The sequence below is a fragment of the Bos javanicus genome, chromosome 28 (genome assembly GCF_032452875.1).
Source record: "Bos javanicus breed banteng chromosome 28, ARS-OSU_banteng_1.0, whole genome shotgun sequence".
NCBI classification, from domain to species: Eukaryota; Metazoa; Chordata; class Mammalia; order Artiodactyla; family Bovidae; genus Bos; species Bos javanicus.
The window spans coordinates 37,244,642-37,267,807 of NC_083895.1; the positions used below are offsets into that span (position 1 = coordinate 37,244,642).

At 40.9% G+C, this 23,166-nt stretch overlaps 1 protein-coding gene across 8 annotated transcripts in view; it reads right to left on the minus strand.

Annotated features, from left to right (window-relative positions):
• DYDC1 (DPY30 domain containing 1) overlaps nucleotides 1-23,166 on the minus strand; it is a 64,841-nt gene that overhangs the window by 36,341 nt on the left and 5,334 nt on the right. For 4 of the 8 annotated variants that reach the window (XM_061405495.1, XM_061405498.1, XM_061405496.1 and 1 more), the window contains 4 exons: nucleotides 20,862-20,963; nucleotides 13,140-13,232; nucleotides 9,320-9,373; nucleotides 8,393-8,494 (listed from right to left, as the gene is read on the minus strand). In XM_061405495.1, coding sequence (XP_061261479.1) covers nucleotides 8,393-8,494; nucleotides 9,320-9,373; nucleotides 13,140-13,232; nucleotides 20,862-20,963 — 351 coding nt within the window. Of the gene's footprint in view, nucleotides 1-4,225; nucleotides 4,428-4,728; nucleotides 5,098-8,392; nucleotides 8,495-9,319; nucleotides 9,374-13,139; nucleotides 13,233-20,861; nucleotides 20,964-23,166 lie in introns of those variants that run through there. The other 4 variants (XM_061405500.1, XM_061405501.1, XM_061405502.1 and 1 more) reach the window with 2 other exon arrangements.

Sequence of the window (23,166 nt, forward strand, 5' to 3'; positions counted from 1 at the left end):
TTACTTAATGGGTGTGTAGTCTCCAGCTTTGATAAAGACATCCTGGAACCAGACAGTGAGGATGGCAGCATGATATCAAGTACAGTGACGGCTGATTTTATTTACTGCCACTGAACTGTACACTTTAAAATGGTAAAATGGTAAATTTCATGTTATGTGCATCTTACCACAATAAAAACTAAAACATATACTTAAAAAGTCTAATTCTTTATGAACATTGAGCTATACAAACAATTGTTTCAGATCTTTTTTTAAAAAAAAAATTACTTTCAATTTTCTCATCCCTATCCAGAATCCAAATAGTGAATTGACAGAAAATACTGACTTTGATGGAGAAGGAAATGGCAACCACGGCAGTATTCTTGCCTGGAAAATTCCATGGACAGAGGAACCTGGCGGGCTTACAGTCCATGGGGTCGCAGAGAGTCGGCCACGAGTGAGCACATCAGCAGCACTGACTTTTAGGCCCAACAAAGGCCCAGTCCAAGTCAGCTCTGTCACTTACCAACTGTTTAAAATGAGGCAAAGCCCCTCTCTTCGTGCCTCAGTTCCTTCATCTGCAGACTAGTGAATAATATCAATTATGCAGGGTCCTGAGTAGTGGCAATACCATACATAAGGAATAAAGGAGCTTACTCACTTACCCAGGTGATGATAATGAAAAATAACTAATGGGTTGAAAGACACTGCTAAATCAAAGAAGTACCATGAGCCCATAATGATAATCAATTAAAAGAAATGCAGGGGAAAATGCCACTATTCATAGCTACTTGAATTCCTTGCTTTTAAGGTTAGTAATTAAGGGAAAAGAAACATTGATCTCTTTTTCAGAAGAATTACTTTTGGGGGTAACCGAATGATTCTCAGTGATTATGAAAAACTTTTCAGAAGAATGCTGGACATAAATGTAAAAGGAAAATAGAATTAACAATGAATTTCACAAACTCCAATGCAAAGTTTGATTTGGATAAAAATTAGCAACTAATATTAAAATGATTAGGATTGGATGGTCATATTGTAACCATACAAATTACTTCAGAGTTGCAAGAGTGGCCACAGAAGTAGGCCACAGAAGGAGGCACAGACTATCATCACCCTAACCCAACAGTTACTCTTAACTATACTGATGGTGGATCAGATGCTGTGTTTTCTGATGTTATACAGAAAAATAACAAAAAATAACAAAACACGCTCAGTCGTGTCCGACTCTTTGCGACCCCATGAATCGCAGCATACTAGGCCTCCCTGTCCATCACCAACTCCTGGAGTTCACTCAGACTCCATCGAGTCAGTGATGCCATCCAGCCATCTCTTCCTCTGTCGTCCCCTTCTCCTCCTGCCCCCAATCCCTCCCAGCATCAGGGTCTTTTCCAATGAGTCAACACTTTGCATGAGGTGGCCAAAGTATTGGAGTTTCAGCTTCAGCATCAGTCCTTCCAATGAACACCCAGGCCTAATCTCCTTTAGGATGGACTGGTTGGATCTCCTTGCAGTCCAAGGGATTCTCAAGAGATTAGTAGTTGCCTAGAGTTGCGGGGGGAAGGATCTGGGTGTCATGAGCACTAAATCAGACAGTTTCTTCTTGGGGTGATGAAAATGTTCTAAAACTGATTGTGGTGATGGTTGTACAAACCAGTGAATGTACTAAGAACCAATGAACTGTAAATTTTACATGGGTGATTGTGAATTTTATCTCAATAAAGCTGTTATGTCCCAAAAATATATACAGCTGGATAAGTCATCTTCAATCCAAACAAAATTTAAAAATATAGCATCTACAGAGCAGAAAACTGAATTGGAGAAAAATTAGGTATCCAGAAGTATCAAACACAAATGAACAATAGAGAGCTTAAAGAAAAAACACATTGGGGGAAAAAAGTACTAAAAAGTACCTTCTTTCTCTATTTTAGCTGAAAATAAACACTTACATAGTACCAAAATTGTGTGGCACAGTGACCACAAAAGTTCCAAGAATTTAAAAATGTTGAAAAATCACTGTTCCAGCATAATATTAAACCAAAATTCTAATAAAAGTGTAGTTTTAAAAATTGCTATGTCCCAGAAGTTAACCTGTAACTTCAGCCTTAACTTCAGCTGAACAGTGAACTTCATACTTGGCTATTCAAGATTCAGCCAAGACGTCTATTTAACTGCATGATGCCACTTACATGGAATCTAAAAAACTACAACAAACTAGTGAGTGAAGCAAAAAGAAGCAGAAACCTAGAGTTTATTTATGTTTAGATCCTTTATGTCTCTCCTTTCTTTCATTTCTTCCTTCTCTTTGCCTTCCACTAAGAACCAGATCAGGAGGAAAACCTAGAATACTTCAACCAAAACAGGATCTTATCTAGCTACTTAAAAGTACACCAGAACAGGAGGCGTCCCCACCCCACCCTTTCTTGTCACTGTTTAGCCTTTGCTACCCAATGGACTGTGAGGCCCACACCAGGCTTCTCTGTCGATGCAGAAGATGCAGGCTTCATTCCTGGGTTGGGAAGATCCCTGAAGAAATGACAACCCACTCCAGTATTCTTGCCTGGGAAATCTAATGGACAGAGGACCCCATCCTTTGGATGGGTCTAAAATAAGTCTTGCTGCCATTAGCAAGCAACTCTAAGACTCAGATTCAAACTTAGCATAAGTGTCTGCCCAAGGATGACAGCCTTGCCCTAGTCCCAGTGGGCATTTGCTGTATCTGTGAGTCATCTCCTGGTGGAGATGGAAGACTCTTCCCTTGCACCCTGATCACCAGCTGAATCCTCCTGAGGAATCTCTCCCCAGACAAAGGTTGAACACCTTTCATCTCCTTTCTTATCCCATTCTACCTTCTTCCTCTTATGCCAAGCTCTGGCTGGGGACTCTTCACACAAGACCACCCCCTAGCCCAGAGCCACAAAGCTTCGCCTTGTGACTAACACTCTGGAGAGCTGACTAACACTCAGAAAGTCTTGCTGCCAAATCCCAGGGCCAGACTGCACTCTTTGGGGAGTGACATGGGCTGAGTGAATCCAGGGTGCCCTCTGAGCCTGTCTTTCCACACCCAGCCCTCCTTGATGGGGCCACATTGGTTGAGGCCGAGGCTTGAAGGACACTCTCCTGCTGCCTTCAACACTTCTGCCTGGGTGCAGTGAACACAGGTCATCCATATGTGGGGGCAGAGTACCTGGCAGCCTGATTGACAGAGAAGTTATCGATGGCTCTGGGGCACCTGGAACTTTTTTCTCAAAGAAAAAATAGTACAGAACTGGACTTCCCTGGTGGTACAGTGGCTGAGAATTCACCTGCAGATGCAAAGGACACAGGTTTGATCTCTGGTCCAGGAAGATTCCACATGCTACGGGGCAGCTAAGCCCTGCACAACTACTGAAGCCCGTTCACTCAGAACCTGCACTCCTCCACGGGAGAAACCACGGCAGTGAGAAGCCCGCACACCACGATGGAAAGTGGCCCCGCTCACTACAACAGAAAGCCGCCCGTGGCAGCAGTGAACACCCAGCGCAGCCCCAAAGTCTTTAAGTTTTTTTAAAAAGTATAGGACTGATATAACGTTTCTCTTCAATGAAATCTGTATTCTTTCCCATAATTTTTTTCCCTTTTTCTTTCCCCATTTAAGCAATTAGGTTGTTCTCTTCTCATTGTGTCAGAAAAGGTATATTATAATTAAAACTAGAATTTTTCTTTTTTTAGAAGAAGCCTCTTCTTGGCATAAACATAGATCTGGAAAAATGTCTTATAAAAGCAAATTTCTCCCTAAAGTTCAAAGCTAGCCCTGAAACTTAAGAGGCCAAGAGTGCAGTCAGGGTCCACAGACCGCCCAGCACCCACTGAAGGAAGAGAGATCTTCCCTTCAACAGCAGCACATCATCCCTTTGCCCAAAGATTGTTCCAAAAGAGACAAAGCCTCCCTGTGCGGGGACTCGGCATCCCTCCCCACCCCAGCCGCATCAATAAGCATGGCTTAAGTGGAACTGCAAAGCATCATTTCCCAGCAAACTGGGGACGTCTTTGCAGTGCACTCCCAGGAGGACATCATCATATCTAAAGCATGTGGAATGTTCCTGAGCCCTACAGAGTGGCAGCCTCTTTCACTTCCCACAGACCAGTAACTTTCACCTCAGGCAATCTTGTTACACTCTTTTCAGCTGGTCTCCCACTTGCTCCTTTTGGTTGCTTTGGGAAAAGTTCTCTCCTATTCTCTCAATGACGTCATACACGTAGCCAGTTACATTAAAAAAGCAATATTTTAAGGCCACACTTGAAACTCATTTATAAAGCTGTGGTTAGAGGGAGGAAAAGCAGAGTACAAGTTTGGAGGGAAAAAAATACAACCGGGGACCTCCTATTTTGAAACTTGAAACAAGAAGAAAAATGTATTGTTCTTAGGTTCGTTGAGTCTACAAATCTTGATCAATGTTTAATGCAACCTAGAAACAAAATGAAAAGTAAATATGCTTTAATACAATTATAAATTTTAATTAATTATTAATTATATGCTTTTGTATTAAAATTAATTGTATCATATTATATTAAAATATGCTTTAATACAATTAGAAATTTTATTATTTTATTTTTACTTTAAATTTTTTTTTTTTATTTTACAATATTGTATTGGTTTGGCCGTACATCAACATGAATCTGCCACGGGTGTACACGTGTTCCCAATCCTGAACCCCCTCCCACCTCCCTCCCTGTACCATCCCTCTGAGTCATCCCAGTGCACCAGCCCCAAGCATCCTGTATCCTGCATCAATTAGAAATTTTAATTAATACAATTAGAAATACAATTTTCCTTGGAAGAAAAGCTATGACCAACCTGCTGCTGCTGCTAAGTCACTTCAGTCGTGTCCGACTCTGCGACCTCATAGACGACAGCCCATCAGGCTCCCCCATCCCTGGGATTCTCCAGGCAAGAACACTGGAGTGGGTTGCCATTTCCTTCTCCAATGCATGAAAGTGAAAAGTGAAAGTGAAGTCGCTCAGTTGTGTCCGACTCTTAGCGACCCCATGGACTGCAGCCTACCAGGCTCCTCCGTCCATGGGAGTTTCCAGGCAAGAGTACTGGAATGGGGTGCCATTGCCATCTCCATGACCAACCTAGAGAGCATATTAAAAAACAGAGACATTACTTTGCCAAAAAAGGTCCATCTAGTCAAAGCTATGGTTTTTCCAGTAGTCATGTATGGATGTGAGAGTGGGACTATAAAGAAAGCTGAGTGCTGAAGAATTGATGCTTTTGAACTGTGGTGTTGGAGAAGACTCTTGAGAGTCCCTTGGACTGCAAGGAGATCCAACCAGTCAATCCTAAAGAAAATCAGTCCTGAATATTCATTGGAAGGACTGATGCTGAAACTGAAACTCCAATACTCTGGCCACCTGATGCGAAGAATTGACTCATTAGAAAAGACCCTGAAGCTGGGAAAGATTGAAAGCAGGAGGAGAAGGGGACGACAGAGGATGAGATGATTGGATGGCATCACTGACTCGATGGACATGAGTTTGAGCAAGCTCTGGGAGTTGGTGATGGACACAGAAGCCTGGTGTGCTGCTGTCCATGGGATCACAAAGAGTCAGACACAACTGAGTAAGTGAACTAACTAAATACAATTAGAACTGTGAAATGTACAAGCTACACAAAATTAGAGCTTAGGTAATGTCTATGTGACTATGTAAATGAAGTTTTTTGATAGTTTTGGATTATTTCACATAAAACCCAAATTCAACATAATAATAATTTAATTGTATTCTCAATGTATTTATTAACCCATCCTTTCTTCTACTTCTCTTGCTATTCTCTCTTATTGTTGTCTGTATCCTTCTTGCAGATCCTGTACCTATCCCTTAGATGTTGAAATTTCTCATGGTTTCACCCTGAAAGGGTTTCCCAGGTGGTTCAATGTAAAAAATCCAACTGCCAATGCAAGAGATACAGGTTTGATTTCTGGGTTGGGAAGACCCCCTGGAGAAGGAAATGGCAACCCACTCCAGTATTCTTGCCTGGGAAATCCCCTGGACAGAGGAACCTGGTGGGCTATGGTCCATGAAGTCAAAAAAGAATTGGACATGACTTAGCAACTAAATACACACACACACATACACACACACACACACATACACACACACACACTTCACCCTGAGACCCCTCCTTCACATTCTGCATTCTCTCTTGAGCATCTGACTCACTCTCCTAGCTTCACTTAGTATATATGACTAAATTCCTCTCTCCTGCCTGGACTTCTCTCCTGTCCTCCAGACCCACCTGCATATCTCAGAGTGGCCTGGAACTCAACATGTCCACAATAGAAGCCATTGTTTTCACAAAACCTTTCTTTTCATATGTTCCTCAATTCAACCAATGGTAAAGTTCAAAAAATGGTGACGAGTCTAGTTGCCCAAGGCAGAAATCTGGGCTTCATCCCTGATTTCTTTCTCTCCCTTATCCTCCCAGCTAATAGCGAATCCACTCAGCTGTCCCCATCTGTGCTGTGTGCATCCTGGTCCTATTCACTTTGCACCTGAATGACTATGATAATTTCCTAAGTTGTCTGCTGTTCCCACTCCCACCCACTCAGATCTTCTCTCCACCTTCTAAAAACACATATTTAATCCTCACATATACCCTTTGGATGACTTCTACTGCACCTAAGCCCAAAATCCCTAACATGACACACAGAGCCCAGTATGATCTTGCCTGTACCCACCTCTCCAACCTTCAAATCACTTCCTTCTCCTAGCTCCATGCAACTCAAACCAAAATATTGGACTATTCCAGTTCCTTGAAAGCATCTTGCTCTATCTGCTAGACTTATCTCAGGCTAATTCTTTAAATGTCATTTCCTGCATAAGACTCTCCCAGGCTAGGTCAGGTGTCCCTGCTCTGTCCTCTCAGTGAACTTTCCCCACCAGTCCATGGATCCCAAAGGCCAGAAACCCAATCTGTTTTGCTCTCTGGTATTTTTTAGCTCCCTGCATAGTACTGAACCAGAGCAGCCATTTAATAAAAATGTAGCCACTGATTAGAACCAAATCCACTCAGCTCCACTTTCTGAACAGCTCTTAAAACACCATATACTACTTTTGGTCATCAGTGCTATCTCTCCGTAGATTACAACAGCCCTCTGGTGGGTCTTCTCAAATCTATCACTCCATTTTCTTCTACACGCTATAGCCAGATGGCCTTCCTAAGGTGCAGCTCTGAGCATGTTGACCTCCACTGCCTTTAGGATAAAATATATATGTCTGAGCACAAATTCAGGTCCTTTAGTGGTCTGGCCCCTGATTTCTCCACTGTCCTAGCTCTGATCTCTCCCTGCCTCCCATTCCCTCTCTCTTCACCCTGAGTTGGGTTTTGATACTTTCTGTGCTCCCAGACTCCCACCCCACCACTGAGTGACAAGGCTGACTTTCTCCATGAAGCTTTCCCTGATCCAGGGTCTTCAGCCAGGCAGCTGTTCTACTTTGTCAGTGCCCACTGATGCAGGTGACTCAGTGCAGCCTCTTTCAGGGCAGTCCTGGGTTATAGCTGCTGATGGCATCAGATATCAACAGCTCCTCCTCTCGCTCTCAAAGCATGCTGCTTTGGAGGAGAAATTACCAGGCCACTCTAACACTGACAATTACTTGCTTGTCCGGTTGTTTGTTTCTTTCCTAGATAAGGTCAGAATGACCTGTTTTGGCCATAAAAGCACTGGGCACAATACGTGTGCACAGGAAACACGGTATGATTATTAAATAAGCCAAGGTACATAAATACTGTAAAAACATGCACTCTCATCAGGTTATCCACTTGGCTCCATGGTTTACTACTGGCCCCCAAAATTTAAAGATTATGTACTTTACCACATGATTTTATTTTATTTTTTTTTAGAATTTTCTTTAATTTTATTTTATTTTTAAACTTTACATAATTGTATTAGTTTTGCCAAATATCAAAATGAATCCGCCACCGGTATACATGTGTTCCCCATCCTGAACCCTCCTCCCTCCCCATACCAACCATCCCTCTGGGTCATCCCAGTGCTCTAGCCCCAAGCATCCATTTTAAATATAGGTTTTGAAAAGATTTTGAAATTTTCAAAGCCTCACTTCCGAACAACCGTATCACCCTCTGCACAGGAGGGCACACTGCTCACTCCACATTAACACCCAGCTACCTCCCCACTGGCGCCCACACTTCTGCGGGGAGCCAGACCAGTGCCTGCCCTCACTCTCAGGCCAGCAGCACACTGCACAGAACGCCAATTAGAAAAAAGTTGGCACTCAGAAAACGGATTTCTTTCTGTGAAGCAAAAGACCGATTTTGCCATCCAACCCTGGCCTGAGAGACACTGGGCTTTCCCAAGTAAAACAAGAAACTCTGCTTTTCACAAAACACTTTCCTAAGGATACTCACGTCAGAGAGCATTGGTTCGTCAAGTTCTTCCACTCTGCTCAAGTTTGGTGCCCCATATCGATCACTAATTTCAGCCAGCGTTTTGCCTGAGTCGGCTCCATCCTATAATCATATGATCATAAATGAATCATATAATTCATTTTCACTTTCAAATGACATTGAGATTAATACATTAATTTGCTTTCAGTTCTACTAAGGCATTTCTGAATTATAACATCAAAATTCAACACTGTCAGTTAAGGGAATGAATCAATACCTGTTAATGACAAGAGAATTCTAAAAACAAATGCTAAAATGTGTTTTTAAAAAAATACATCAGAAAATTAAAACGTATCACTGCATGTAATCATATGGTCAATAATCTCATAATATTCTGGTTTCTAAAAATATAAAAACAAACTGAATATTCCAGTTTTACCCACTTTGAGATTTGGCTTTAAAGTACACCCTATTTGTGACTTGTTATTACTAGATTATGTATTTGAACTATCAGTTTTGATAATCTCCATATTAAAACTTTAGCTATGGGGCTTCCCTGGTGGCTCAGTGTTAAAGAAGTTGCCTATCAAAGCCAGAGACATGGGCTCGGGAGGATCCAACACGCTGCAGGAGCAGTTAAGCCTGTGTGCCACAACCATCGAGCCTGGGCTCGAGTCTGGGAGCCGCAGCTACTGAGCCCACGTGCCCTAGAGCTTGTGCTCCACAACAGGAGAAGCCGCCACAGTGAGAAGCCCGGGTACCTCAACTAGAGAATAGCACCCACTCACTGCACCTAGAGGAAAGCCTTGTGCAGCAAGAAGACCCAACACAGCCAAACACAGGTACATAAAATTGTTTTTAAAACATATCTACTAATGCATCAAAATTTAGCGTCACACTCCAGGATACTTATTCGTATCCCATAACAGAGTAACTTTTTGTTCTCACCTCTCCATGTAAAGTATCTTCCTTAGCCATATTTTCCATGCTCATTCTCAACTCCTATAATATATAAAAATGGAGAAAAATACTTTGAATATGCTTTTCATTTTGATTCCATGTTTAATTTTTAAGGCTTTTATTTTTACATTATGACCCATTTAACAGCAAAAATGCTGACCTTCTTAAAGGAGAAATCTGAATACAAAACTATAGATACAGTCTCATTTAATACTCTAATATATGTGACTACCATATTTTGTTTATAATTAAATAGAATGTTACCTGGTGGCTCAGATGGTAAAGCATTTGCCTACAGTGCAGGAGACCTGGATGCAATCACTGGGTCAGGAAGATCCTCTGGAGAAGGAAATGGCAACCCACTCCAGTACTCTTGCCTGGAAAATCCCATGGACGGAGGACCGTAGTAGGCTACAGTCCATGGGGTCGCAAAGAGTCGGACATGACTGAGCGACTTCACTTCAAGGAGAAGGCAATGGCAACCCACTCCAGTACTCCTGTGTGGCAAATCTCATGGACAGAGGAGCCTGGTAGGCTGCAGTCCATGGGGTTGTGAAGAGTCAGACACAACTGAGTGACTTCACTTTCACTTTTCACTTTCATGCATTGGAGAAGGAAATGGCAACCCACTCCAGTGTTCTTGCCTGGAGAATCCCAGGGACAGAGGAGCCTGGTAGGAGGCCGTCTATGGGGTCACACAGAGTCGGACACGACTGAAGTGACTTAGCAACAGCAGCAGCAGAATGTTTTAAAAAATGAAATAGGCTGAAACACTAACCCTGAAGCTAAATTACTAACAAAAGTGAAAAGTGACAAAATAAAAATTTTAATAAACGCTTAGAATAAGAGATTTTGAAAGAACTTTCAGTTAAATAGAATTTTATACATAGTAGAAAAGAAGCAAATATTTCTAAAGCAATTAGTCTGGCCCAAGGCACTACCTAATACATGTGACCTCGCCACAGCACCTGGGCAATGCCCTCTATAAAGCACTCTGAACACATAGGACACTGCTTTCTGAATGTGAAAACACAATCTTCTAATCAAACCAAACCTTCCTGTGGCCTCTATCTTTTCATTCTAAGGCAGCAAGCTAACTTAACTGCTCTTGAGCTGATTCACTTCAGCTGTCCAAAGGTGAGTCATCATCTCGTGACCATTTATATAATGGCCCTGATGATTAGGGACAAGTGGTACATGAGAGTCCCTTGGACTACAAGGAGATCCAACTAGTCAATCCTAAAGGAAATCAGGCCTGAATATTCATTGGAAGGACTGATGCTAAAGCTGAAACTCCAATATTCTGGCCACCTGATGCGAAGAACTGACTCACTGGAAAAGACCCTGATGCTGGGAAAGATTGAAGGCAGGAGGAGAAGAGGACGACAGAGGATCAGATGATTAGATGGCATCACCGACTTGATGGACGTGAGTTTGAGCAAGCTCTGGTAGTTGGTGATGGACACGGAAGCCTGGCGTGCTGCAGTCCATGGGGTTGCAAAGAGTCGGACACGACTGAGCGACTGGACTGAACTAAATGGTACACATGGGCTTCCCAGGTGGTGCCAGTGGTAAAAAACCCAACCTGCCAATGCAGGAGACATAAGAGACACGTGTGATCCCTGGGTTGGGAAGATCGCCTGGAGGAAGGCATGGCGACCCACTTCAGTATTCTTGCTGGGATAATCCCATGGACAGAGGAGCCTCGTGGGCTACAGTCCATAGGGTTGCAAGGAGTCAGACACAACTGAAGCAACTTAGCACCATATGCTTTTCTCCAGATCACTCCCTTCTCCTGCACACATCTTTTCCCACAACTTCGTGGTTCTGATGGAAAAATCCATGTTCTCATAGGACTCTGTTCCCCAACCAAGGGATGGATACTTGACACAAATTCATCCAGTCAGAATCCTTCCCAAGATTCTTTTCTTAACTGAAACCTAAAAGAAAGGAATCCATTCCTTTCAGATGGTAGGAGCCACAGCATTATAAGACCCAGGAACCATTAAGGACCATGATGATCCCTACCCATGTGCAGCAAACCAGGCCACAGTGAGAGACAACAGCAGAGGTGTGAGCCCTGGCAGCACTGACTCTCTTGCTCCCAGAGGTCTGGAAGACCCAGCTCAACCAAAGCCCTTCACAGCTTAGCTGTAAAACACTTGCTTCAACCCAGGATTGTTCCAATAAATTTCCTTTTGCAAATGATAGTTTGAGTCATGTCTCTGAAGCCACAAGAAGGCCAGACAAAAAGACTTGGATGAATCTGCCTCTGAGCAAGGCAGTATGTTGCAGGGAAGAAAGGGGTGATAAGCCAGTAGGAATATGGATTATTAATGTTACTGCAGCTCTGGACACTCAGTCTGATAATGCCCAGAAAGTAAGTAACATGAACTGGGACCCTTTGGAGCCAATCCCTCTTATAAATCACAGACTTTCTATATCATTCAGCTATAACTATCAGGGCATCTCAATAAAACACACTTTCAATTATTTTATCATTTTGATCACTATCTTCTTGATGTATTCTGAGTTTTCTTCTTTTATTTGCGATCACTGAATCTTAACTGAAGTGGAAGGGTGTGCGTATTTATATGTGTGTGTGTATGCATGGATATCCATGTATCCTACCCTCATTCAGACAAAGATAACATCAGCATCTGTGTTTTTAAAACTCTGTATGGGTATTTGATTTTATCCTTTTAAAATCTCATCTTTTTGAGTCACAAAAGTAGTCTTCCAACACTTGGACTACAATAGGACTAAATGATTTCACTTTGTAAAGAACAATTCTTATTCATCTCTTTTAGAATGATAAGCATTGTACATTGATGGGAGAAAATAGTAAATTAATGAAATCTCATTTTTTTTTTAATTTAGTTTACCCTTTAACTTACTTTTTAAAATTGCTTTAAACAATAATACTCTCATCTAAGCCATTAATAAATCTATTCTACAAAATCTGCTTCTATTTTAAATTTTTTTCCATTTAAATCATGGAATAAGTAGAGGAATAACATTTGAGTAACAATTGATAGTTGTAGGAGAAGGCGATGGCACCCCACTCCAGTACTCTTGTCTGGAAAATCCCATGGACGGAGGAGCCTGGTGGGCTGCAGTCCAGGGGGTCGCTAAGAGTCGGACACGACTGAGACTTGTAAGCATACAATATGAAATATCCAGTTGAAAAGTATAACTCAGTCATGCAAAAGTTTAGTCTATACAACATATACTTTTTGGATACAAGGAAACATTGACCAAGCAGGAGGCTTGACATAAAACAGACACAGTCAAGGGAGATGGACTTTTTTGGCTTAAGTTACTGAAAATTTTAAAGACATGAAAAATCCAAATAAGAACATATTTTAAAATGTAAGTTATTGTTGACAATACAGCCAGTGTGAAGAAAAGAGACACACTATTGTCTCAGAGATCAGAATACCCCCAATACTACAAAGAACTTTGCCTTCAGTATCAGCTACCATAATTAGGAGCCACTATCTCTTGACTAAAATGTTGACCATGTCAATATTAGAGGATGCCACTGCTCACAAAGCAGTTGCACATACATAATCTTATTTGATCCTTACAACCGCCCAGTGAGATATTGCCAATAACATTATACTGTTATCCCTATTTTTCTAAAAGGTAAACTGAAGCTGAAAAGGGCTATAGGACTTGCTTAAGTCACACAAATAATACACGGCAGGCCTGTAGACTGTGACTCCCCTGCCATAACAACCGCAAGTAACAGTCAGGATTCTAAGAGGTTTTCAATAAAACAAACATTTATAAAACTGTAATTTACCTTCTCAAATTGTTCTTGAGCTCTCTCCAGTTCTTCTATTCTCTGTCTCTCTTTTTCTTGCTCTTCCAACTCCAGCTGGAATTCCAGCTGTTGCTGAATATTAAGATGTAAATAAGTCATATTAGAGTTTACTGCAAGGAATTCACTCGATTACTCTGAAGTATCCCAGGATAATTAAGGTTACACCCACCTAAATTTCAGAAACATAAGAGAATAAATGGTCACAGGCTCCCAGTACTTTAGCTTTTACAAATATTTCCTGATGTACAAAATTTAAAAGGAAGCTTCCTTAAATGCTAATTTTAGAAAAGAAGTATTTGTACAAAATTAAATCATTTTCCCTATTCTTCTAGAAGCTACAAATGAGACTGCAGTGATTTTTCTCAGATAAAATTTCTTTAAGAACAGATAGATCTTCAGATAGTCAAAATCTGGTTGTAAAATAATAGAGGAGAACATTTTAAGTATATCACCTGAACCCAGAGATGATCAACAACATATTTGGTCCCATCTCAACATATATCCTAGCTCCAGGAGAACAGAAGTCCACAGACTAAATTCCTCTGGCCAAGCCTGACCCAACTCCTGTTTTTTTATAGTCCACAAGTGAAAAAAGGTTTTTATACATTTTTATGGTTGAATAATACCAAATGAATAATATTTTATCACATAAAAATTATATGAAGTCCAAATGTCAGTGTCTATAAATAAAACTTTCTTGACACACTGCCATGCTCACGCTCACTCACTCATTCACTGTGACTGCTTCTGCCCCATGACAGCAGAGCCACGTATGTGCAACAGAGGTGGCAGGTGGTGCTCTCACTGCCTTGCACTTCTGCTCAGTACAGTACATACAAGCTCACTGATACATCAGAACTCACAGTGCTTGGACTGCCATAGTATCACCAGGCTATTTTTTTAACCAGTGCATTATCCATCAAGAAAAGAAGCGAATTTTGAATGCTGCTCTTTTAAGACAAAGAAGAATGTGGGTTATTTTACTATCAAATTATTCAACAGCAAAGGATGTTTCTCATTCAATGACACTGTACTAAAAGAATACACTAAATGTCAATATTATCAGAGTAAGCACTCATCACAATGGTGTCAACTCGCATGAACACAAAGGTTGGAAATATTAGATAATTTAAAACAAAATTATTTCACCAGAACAGAATTTCTTCACAAAAATTAAAACTGAAAAGGAGGCTGCAATGAAAGTGAGCTCCCAAGTGGCTCCTCTGTTAGCCAAGCAAAGAAACGCATTGATCAATGGTGATTTAATCAAAACAAGTTTGATTTCAGGGTCTAAAAAAAAAAAAAATAAGGTTATTAGCCTTTTGGTGAGAACAGTTGCTCAGAGTGGATGACATGAGGAGCAACTTCAAAGGCCAATTAAAGACAAGGGAAATATTGATCTTCCTTGCCCTTGATGAGCAGACAAATGCTCTCAGCACTGCTTAGCTACTGTTTATCAAAGGAGTTGATGCTGAGTTTGCAGTGACTGAAAAATCAACCACCATGAGCAATCTTCCTGGGACAGTACTACTATAGGCAAGAACATCTTCAGACATTGAGGAACATTAATTCAGTACAACCAGATATGAAATCTGCTAAGATGTGTAACAACCTGCCAAAAAAAAGTGTGTGTGGAACAGAAAAAGGCCTAATTGGACAAATTTACAAAGTTTGTGAAAACATAGTGTTTAAAGCCTATGAGTATTCACCATATGATTCAATAGCAGCTACTCTTCAGGAAATATTTGACTCTATCATGTGTTAGAGTTCCAGATGAACTTCCAGATATTCAAGCTGTATTAAGAAAAGGCAGAAGAACCAAACTGCCAAATCCGTTGGATCATCGAAAAAGCAAGACAGTTCCAGAAAAACATCTACTTCTGCTTTATTATGCCAAAACCTTTGACTGTGTAGATCACAAAAAACTATGGAAAATTCTTAAAGAGCACCAAAGAATTGATGCTTTTGAACTGTGGTGTTGGAGAAGACTCTTGAGAGTCTCTTGGATAGCAAGGAGATCAAACCAGTCAATCTTAAAGGAAATCAGTCCTGAATATTCATTGGAAGGACTGATGCTGAAGCTGAAGCTCCAATACTTTGGCCACCTAATGTGAAGAACTGACTTATTGGAAAAGACCCTGATGCTGGGAAAGATTGAAGGCGGGAGGAGAAGGGGACGACAGAGGATGAGATGGTTGGATGGCATCATCCAATTGGATGGATGGGAGTTTGAACAAGCTCTGGGAGTTGGTGGATGGACAGGGAAGCCTGGTGTTCTGCAGTCCATGGGGTCGCAAAGAGTCGGACACGACTGAGCAACTGAACTGAACTGATCATGTGTTATTGAGCCAGCAGTGTTGAAACTGAGACCCCCTAAAGTTGAGTTCCTGTACTGAGTTTATGATTACTCTCTCTATCCAAAACTTTATTCCCTTTTTTGTCCTCTCTGACCTCAATTCTGTGCTAACTGAACACTATAATCAACCAGAGTCAGACAACTAAAATTGCTATTGTCGGTAACATCGTTAATGCTCTAAAATTGCTATTTTATCATTAATGTACAAATTCAGATCATTTCTCTAGGACAAGATGAGCTAACTGACCCACTGAGCCATGGACCACCTGGGCAGAGAACTGTAAATGGGTGACACCCTGACTTCCAAAGGAGTCAATGCTGAGTTCAAAACGACTGAAAAATCAATCGCTGACTGAAAAAAAGCAATGATTAAGAAATATCACAGAAGTACTGAAGCAACATGGATAGTCCTAGAGATTATCATACTAAGTATAAGTCAGAGGAAGACAAATATATCACACTTGTACATGGAAACTGAAAAATAGTACAAATGAACTTAACATAAAAAACAGAAACAAGCCCACAGAGATAGAAAACAAACTTATGATTACCAAAGGTAGGGGGAATTGGAGTAGGGGTTAACAGATGCACACTGCCATATATAAAATAAACAAGGATACTGTATGCCACAGAGAACTATATTTAATATCTTGTAATAAACTATAATGAAACTATAATGAAATAGAAAAAGTATCTATCAATATATGTATAACCAAATCACTTTGTTATATACATGAAACTAACACAGTATTGTAAATCAACTATACTTCAATTTAAAAAATAGAAATGTCACCAGATTAATCCCAGCCTCTTTACTTTTCCCCTTTAAGAAAATCACTCACTCAAACACTAAGTGAGAGTGGATATGCAGTTTGTCTCCTACTCCCTTGCTTGTTACCCTGCAGTAAACTCTGTACCTGCCTTCAACACAAGCCAGTGTCAACAGATTCTGCTTTACTGTGCATTGGATGACCAGATTTGAGTGTGGTTCAGTAACAGTGTCCACAGTGACCTTCATTTACCCTTATGAATTCAACCATCATCTGTTCTATGAATTATCGTAAGAAATAGAAGCTGGGGACTTCCCCGGTGGTTCAGTGGCTAAGACTCCATGCTCCCAATACAGGGCCTGGATTCAATTCCGGGTCAGGGAACTCCAGGTCACACGCCACAACTGACACAACTCACAAGCCTCAGCTAAAGGTCCTGCACGCCACAATTAAGACCCAGCGCAGCCGAATACATGAATAAAATGTTTACAAAGACCATATATTTAAAAAAAAAAGAAATAGAAGTTGAACATATCCTTACATGCTCTACCACTCGATAGTTTCATGCCTAATAGCTTTGTTGTGAATTTTTGAGCTCAGGGACAAGACTGAGGTATGTCTGAATGAGAAGGCCATTTTCAACCACAATTATCAAACATTAAATAACTTTGGAAATTAGCTTCTGCTGTAGACTAAACAATGTTTAATCAATTCAATCTAAAAGTATAAGGCAAAATAGCACTTATATGTAAAACTTAACACTTCAGTAAAATCATTTCAGCAACAGCTAATACCGTCTGAACTACGTCAAGCTGCTGTATACACTCCCAGTGCTATCAGAAACGAGATTTCCATTCCCATACAAATTTGTGCCAAATACATTTTCCAAGTTCAAACTATAGTTTCCGAGTGTGTTTAGGCCTGATGTAAGTGCAAAGGAAATTCCCACATTTCAAAATCCATTTTCAGTGGATTTCAAACTGTAACTGAGAAGCTTTCACCAACCTTCAACTGGAAGGGATTAATTTACCAGGTAGAGACAAGCTAAAAGACAAATATCAAGAGAAAAATTGAGCAGACTTCTACAAGTGCCTTCCAAGAGATCGATACACTGAATATTATAGGCACAGGGACTAATTATCAATAGTTGGTAGGACCTATGAGTGAAAAGATATTTTCATAGATGAAATACATAAAATCTCATTACAGATCAGTATTAACAGAAACATTTCCATCCATTTTGATGAGAGGGAACATTATCTTTGAAGTCCAACTAGGTGAACTCTTTATCTTTAAAGGGGGAGTGTAATTCTTCTCAATAGTAAGCCTACATTACAGAAAAAAAATTGTATTTTAAAATTTTTTTTATTTCATTGATAAAACATTTGTAGACATTTCTCTCTTGCTATGGCTACATAATATACCGTAATCCCCACACAGTATCCTCAGTTTTGCCTCTTGGCCTGAAAATAGCCATCCTTACAGGAAGAGTTTATTAACCTCACTAGAAAATAATTTCTTACCATCAGTCCAGTGCCACCCCATAAACAGGATAATAGAAGCTCATTCCATTTAGAGAATTTTAAAACTATATTAAGGATTTTTAAAAATACATTTTCTACAAACAGATAATAAACAGTGATTAATAGTTATTCACAAAGGTCAATTAATTAATTTCTTCGTATTCTTATGTCATCCCCACTAAAATAAAAGTGATAGGCTAGCTAGCTGAAATGCAAGAATGTTATCATTCAATCATTTCAGACATCAGTACAGAAAGTGAAATAACTCTAATCGGTCAATAATAATGCAAAATGCAGTTGTTAAATACCAACCACACTGGTCAACATAACCAGTTTCTTTTTTTTTTTTTAACTTTACAATATTGTATTGGTTTTGCCATATATCAACATGAATCCGCCACAGGTATACACATGTTCCCCATCCTGAACCCTCCTCCCTCCTCCCTCCCTGTACCATCCCTCTGAGTCGTCCCAGTGCACCAGCCCCAAGCATCCAGTATCGTGCATTGAACCTGGACAGTTTCTTAACATTTTAAGGAAATGTTTGAAACTCAACTGCTTTCTTCACATGTGACCAAAACCATTAGAAAAACATTCAAACAAATGTAAAAGCTATCACTTCTAAAATAAGCTCTTAAGTAAAAAACACCAATAAAAATGTTTCCCTGTTCACAAGGACCTGGGCTTGCTGAAGAGTGTCTAAAATTTCAAAGAATTTCAAGTCAGCTATACTATGAGGACACTTGCTTTTGCAACCAAAAGGCAGGTGACCAGAGTCCTGACCTCCAGTTCATTTGACTCAAAGGGCAGAGAGAGCATCTCTGATTTTTCTTCACCTTAGCCTCACTCTGTTTTAAGTGCTTCTCTGCTGGTCCATCTCTCCACACATCCCTCCTCCTCTCATCTCTCTGCCCATCAATCCATTTCTTTAACCAGCCACCGTGCCTTCTGCAGGATATCACTGTATCTTCCACCCAATACAGTGCTTAGGGTTTGATGCACAGTGGGTGGCTTCATACTGATACAGCCAGAGCAAAGTTTCTAGTATTGTCAAACTTTATTGAATGTAAAGAAGATAAATCAATGAAAGTTGGGGTATGTCCACAGCTGTGGTCTAATTGTCTTGGGGAAGGAGAACTGCTAAGAAGTTCCCTTTATTCAGATAGACAGGGGACAGATGCAGCTCCAGGAGCTGGAAGATGCAGGGCAGATCCCCACTCAAAGTTGGGGAGACTGCAGGAGACACTTGCCCATTTGGATGCGCATTTGACATCTAACACTTTGCAACCTCCCCACAAAAAATAAGCCAATGACTGAAAAATGAAGACTCAGAAGCATTAAAGGCCTCTACAGCCATATCCATCTAAGGTGCCTAGAATGTTTTACCCAATATTAAGGATGGGAGACAAGATAGAGAAGCTATTTTCCATGTCTACATTTTCCTTTTTATCCACACACCCAAATAATCCCTTCTTAAAATAGGTAAACTGGAGTTGAGTCTCTAGAGTTAGGTACTATATGGTAGAAGTATAAGGGTGACTCAAATTTGGTTTACAAGTGCACCATAAATTAAATTAGTCCAGAAGTCACTCTAGGACTTTCCCCTATCTGGTTTATAGTCCATAACCCACCTCTTCAACCGTTCTCATACCAGCATCCTTAGCTCCCCAATCCTACTAACCCAAACTCACTTCAGTCTGTCTGTCTCCTCCACATCTTTACCAGTATACCTAGGTCTAAGTGGAGAAAATCACATAATAACAAAATCAAACCAAAAGGCCCCATTATGACTGGTTGGACTCAGGGAATTCAGTGCAACCAAGGAACACTAAGTTTCCTTGGTCAACTCGAGTTCTCCAAAGTCACCATTTCAAACCTTCACCACTCTCCCGTCACCTCCTACCTTACCACCTCATTCTGGGTAGATGATCATGCTGCTGCTGCTGCTGCTGCAAAGTCGCTTCAGTCGTGTCCGACTCTGTGCAACCCCATAGACGGCAGCCCACCAGGCTCCCCCGTCCCTGGGATTCTCCAGGCAAGAACACTGGAGTGGCTTGCCATTTCCTTCTCCAACGCATGAAAGTGAAAAGTGAAAGTGAAGTCACTCAGTCATGTTTGACTCTTAGCAACCCCATGGACTGCAGCCTACCAGGCTCCTTCGTCCATGGGATTTTCCAGGCAAGAGTACTGGAGTGGGGTGCCAAGATGATCATGGTCCCTGCTTTATAAAAAAGAAACGGTCACACAGAAACTGCTTTCATCTTTGCTCCACAAAACCTACACACATGTACTTAATGCCATTTTCTCCTCTTCCCTTGAATCAAAGGACACTTTCACCTGCCTAATCTTCTTTCCAGAGACAGTTTCCTCTGGTCTCCAAGAAAAGCTGACCCCAGTAACCATCCCCTTCATTTCTTTATATCAACCACTCCCCTTCCACTCTGTTCCTTAAAGCAAACAAACAAAAGAAAACCCCTTCCCTGAAAATCTCCTTGAAAGCACTACACCTACTCACCATCTCCATGTCCCCTGCTTTCCCCAGCCCACACAGCTGCTCCCACCTAGATCACCAGTGGCCTTAAGTGAGCACTTGGCAATTCTGTTCTCACCTGACCAACCACAGACATGACTGACCACTCAGGTCTCACTGAGATGCTGTCCCCTTGGCATCTGTGAAAGCAGACTCTGGGTTTTCCCCCTACTTCACACTGCTTCTTCCCCAGTAAGGAAGCCACATACAGGGACTTCCCTGGTGGTCCAGTAGCTAAGACTCCATGCTCCCCATACAAGAACTAGATCCCGCATGTCACAACCAAGAGTCTGCATGTCTCCAACGAAGATCCCCCATGCCAGCAACTAAGACCTGGTGCAGCCAAGTAAAATAAATACAAATAAGTATTAAACAAAAGAAACCACGTAACATAACACTGAAGATATAAGAAAGGCACATCTAAGCAACCAGAGGTGAGGAGTTTTCTGCACCTTCGTGTGGGGGCACCACACCAAGGGCGCCACCGCTGGGGCTCCTGGCACCACTGAACTCTGGTCTCACCTGCTGGAAGAGAAGCTCCTCTGCTCTAAGTCTCTCCATCATCTCCTGCTCCATCAAAGCTACTTCTCTTTCATGCTCCAGTTGGGCCATTTCCTCTTGTCTCTCGCATGATTTAAAGAAAAGCATCACATTACTAATTACAGATAAAACAATTTGTAAAACACAATTTTGAAAGCATCTTAACTGCCACCAATAGGGAAAGGAAAGCAAATTATAGTCTATCCATTAGGAAACTATATAATTGGGGAAAATGTATTATTTCAACAAAGAGCATAAAATTAAAGTTACACATTGAATGTTGTTCACAATTGTGTAAAAAAAAAAAAAAAAAACAACTCCAGACAGTATGTAGAAAAAAGATTAGACTACCTAAAAATACCTAAAAATCTAAATAGAGGTCTTTGTTTTCTTCTACTTTTTCATGTTGCCCAGTTTTGTATAATAAACATACTATTTTTATAATAAAAAGAAATGATAATATTGAACTTCTTTTAAAAAGCAAAGACAGTGGGCCAATTATTTCACTCATATAATTTTATAACAGACGATCCAAAATGGAACAGGATAAAAAGCCTATTAATAAACCCAAACATCTTTGGTCAATTAATCTATGACAAAAGAAGAAAGAATATACAATGGAGAAAAAACAGTCTCTTCAATAAATGATGATGTGAAAACCGGACAATTATATGTAAAAGGATGAAATCAGAACATTCTCTAGTACCCTACACAAAAATAAACCCCAAATGGATTAAAGCCCTAAATGTAAGACTGGATACTATAAAACTCCTAGAACAAAACATAGGCAGGACACTTTTTGACCTAAATTGCAGTGATATCTTTTTTGACCCATCTCCTAGAGTAATGGAAATAAAAATAAACAAATGGGACCTAATTAAACTTAAAAGCTTTTGCACAGCAAAGGAAACCATAAACAAAATTAAAAGACAACCTACAGAATGGGAAAAAATATTTGCAGATGATGCAGCCAACAAGGAAATTAATCTCGAAAATATACAAGCAGCTCATATAGCTGAATATCAAAACAAACAAACAACTCAATCAAAAAATGGGCAGAAATTCTAAATAGACTTATCTTCAAAGAAGACATAGAGATGGCCAAAATATATATGAAAAGATGCTAAACATCACTATTAGAGAAATGCAAAACAAAACTACAATGAGCTATCACCTCACACCAGTTTGAATGGCCAGCATCAAAAAGTTTACAAATAATAAATGCTGGAGGTGATATGGAGTAAAAGGAACCCTTCCCTACACTGTTGGTGGGAATGTAAATTGGTACAATCACCATGGAGAAAAGTATGGAGGTTCCTTAAAACATGAAAAATAGAACCCACATGATCCTTCAATTTCACTCCTGGACATATATCTGGAGAAAACTCTAATTCAAAAAGACACATGCATCCCAATGTTCACTTAAGCACTATTTACAATAGTCAAGACATGGAAGCAACCTAACAGTCCAGTGATAGTTAAATGGGTAAAAAAAAATGTGGTACATATATACAAAGGCATGCTGCTGCTGCTGCTGCTGTTGCTAAGTCGCTTCAGTCGTGTCCGACTCTGTGCGACCCCATAGACAGCAGCCCACCAGGCTCCCCAATCCCTGGGATTCTCCAGGCAAGAACACTGGAGTGGGTTGCCATTGCCTTCTCCAATGCATGAAACTGAAAAGTGAAAGTGAAGTCGCTCAGTTGTGTCTGACTCTTAGCGACCCCATGGACTGCAGCCTACCAGGCTCCTACATCCATGGGATTTTTCCAGGCAAGAGTACCAGAGGGGGTGCCATCGCCTTCTCAGACAAAGGCATACTCAGTTCAGTTCAGTTGCTCAGTAGTGTCTGACTCTGCGACCCCATGAATCACAGCATGCCAGGCCTCCCTGTCCATCACCGACTCCCAGAGTTCACTGAGACTCATGTCCATCGAGTCAGTGATGCCATCCAGCCATCTCATCCTCTGTCATCCCCTTCTCCTCCTGCACCCAATCCCTCCCAGCATCAGAGTCTTTTCCAATGAGTCAACTCTTTGCATGAGGTGGCCAAAGTACTGGAGTTTCAGCTTTAGCATCATTCCTTCCAAAGAAATCCCAGGACTGATCTCCTTTAGGATGGACTGGTTGGATCTCCTTGCAGTCCAAGGGACTCTCCAACACCACAGTTCAAAAGCATCAATTCTTCGGTGCTCAGCTTTCTTCACAGTCCAACTCTCACATCCATACATGACCACAGGAAAAACCATGGCCTTGACTGGACGGACCTTTGTTGGCAAAGTAATGTCTC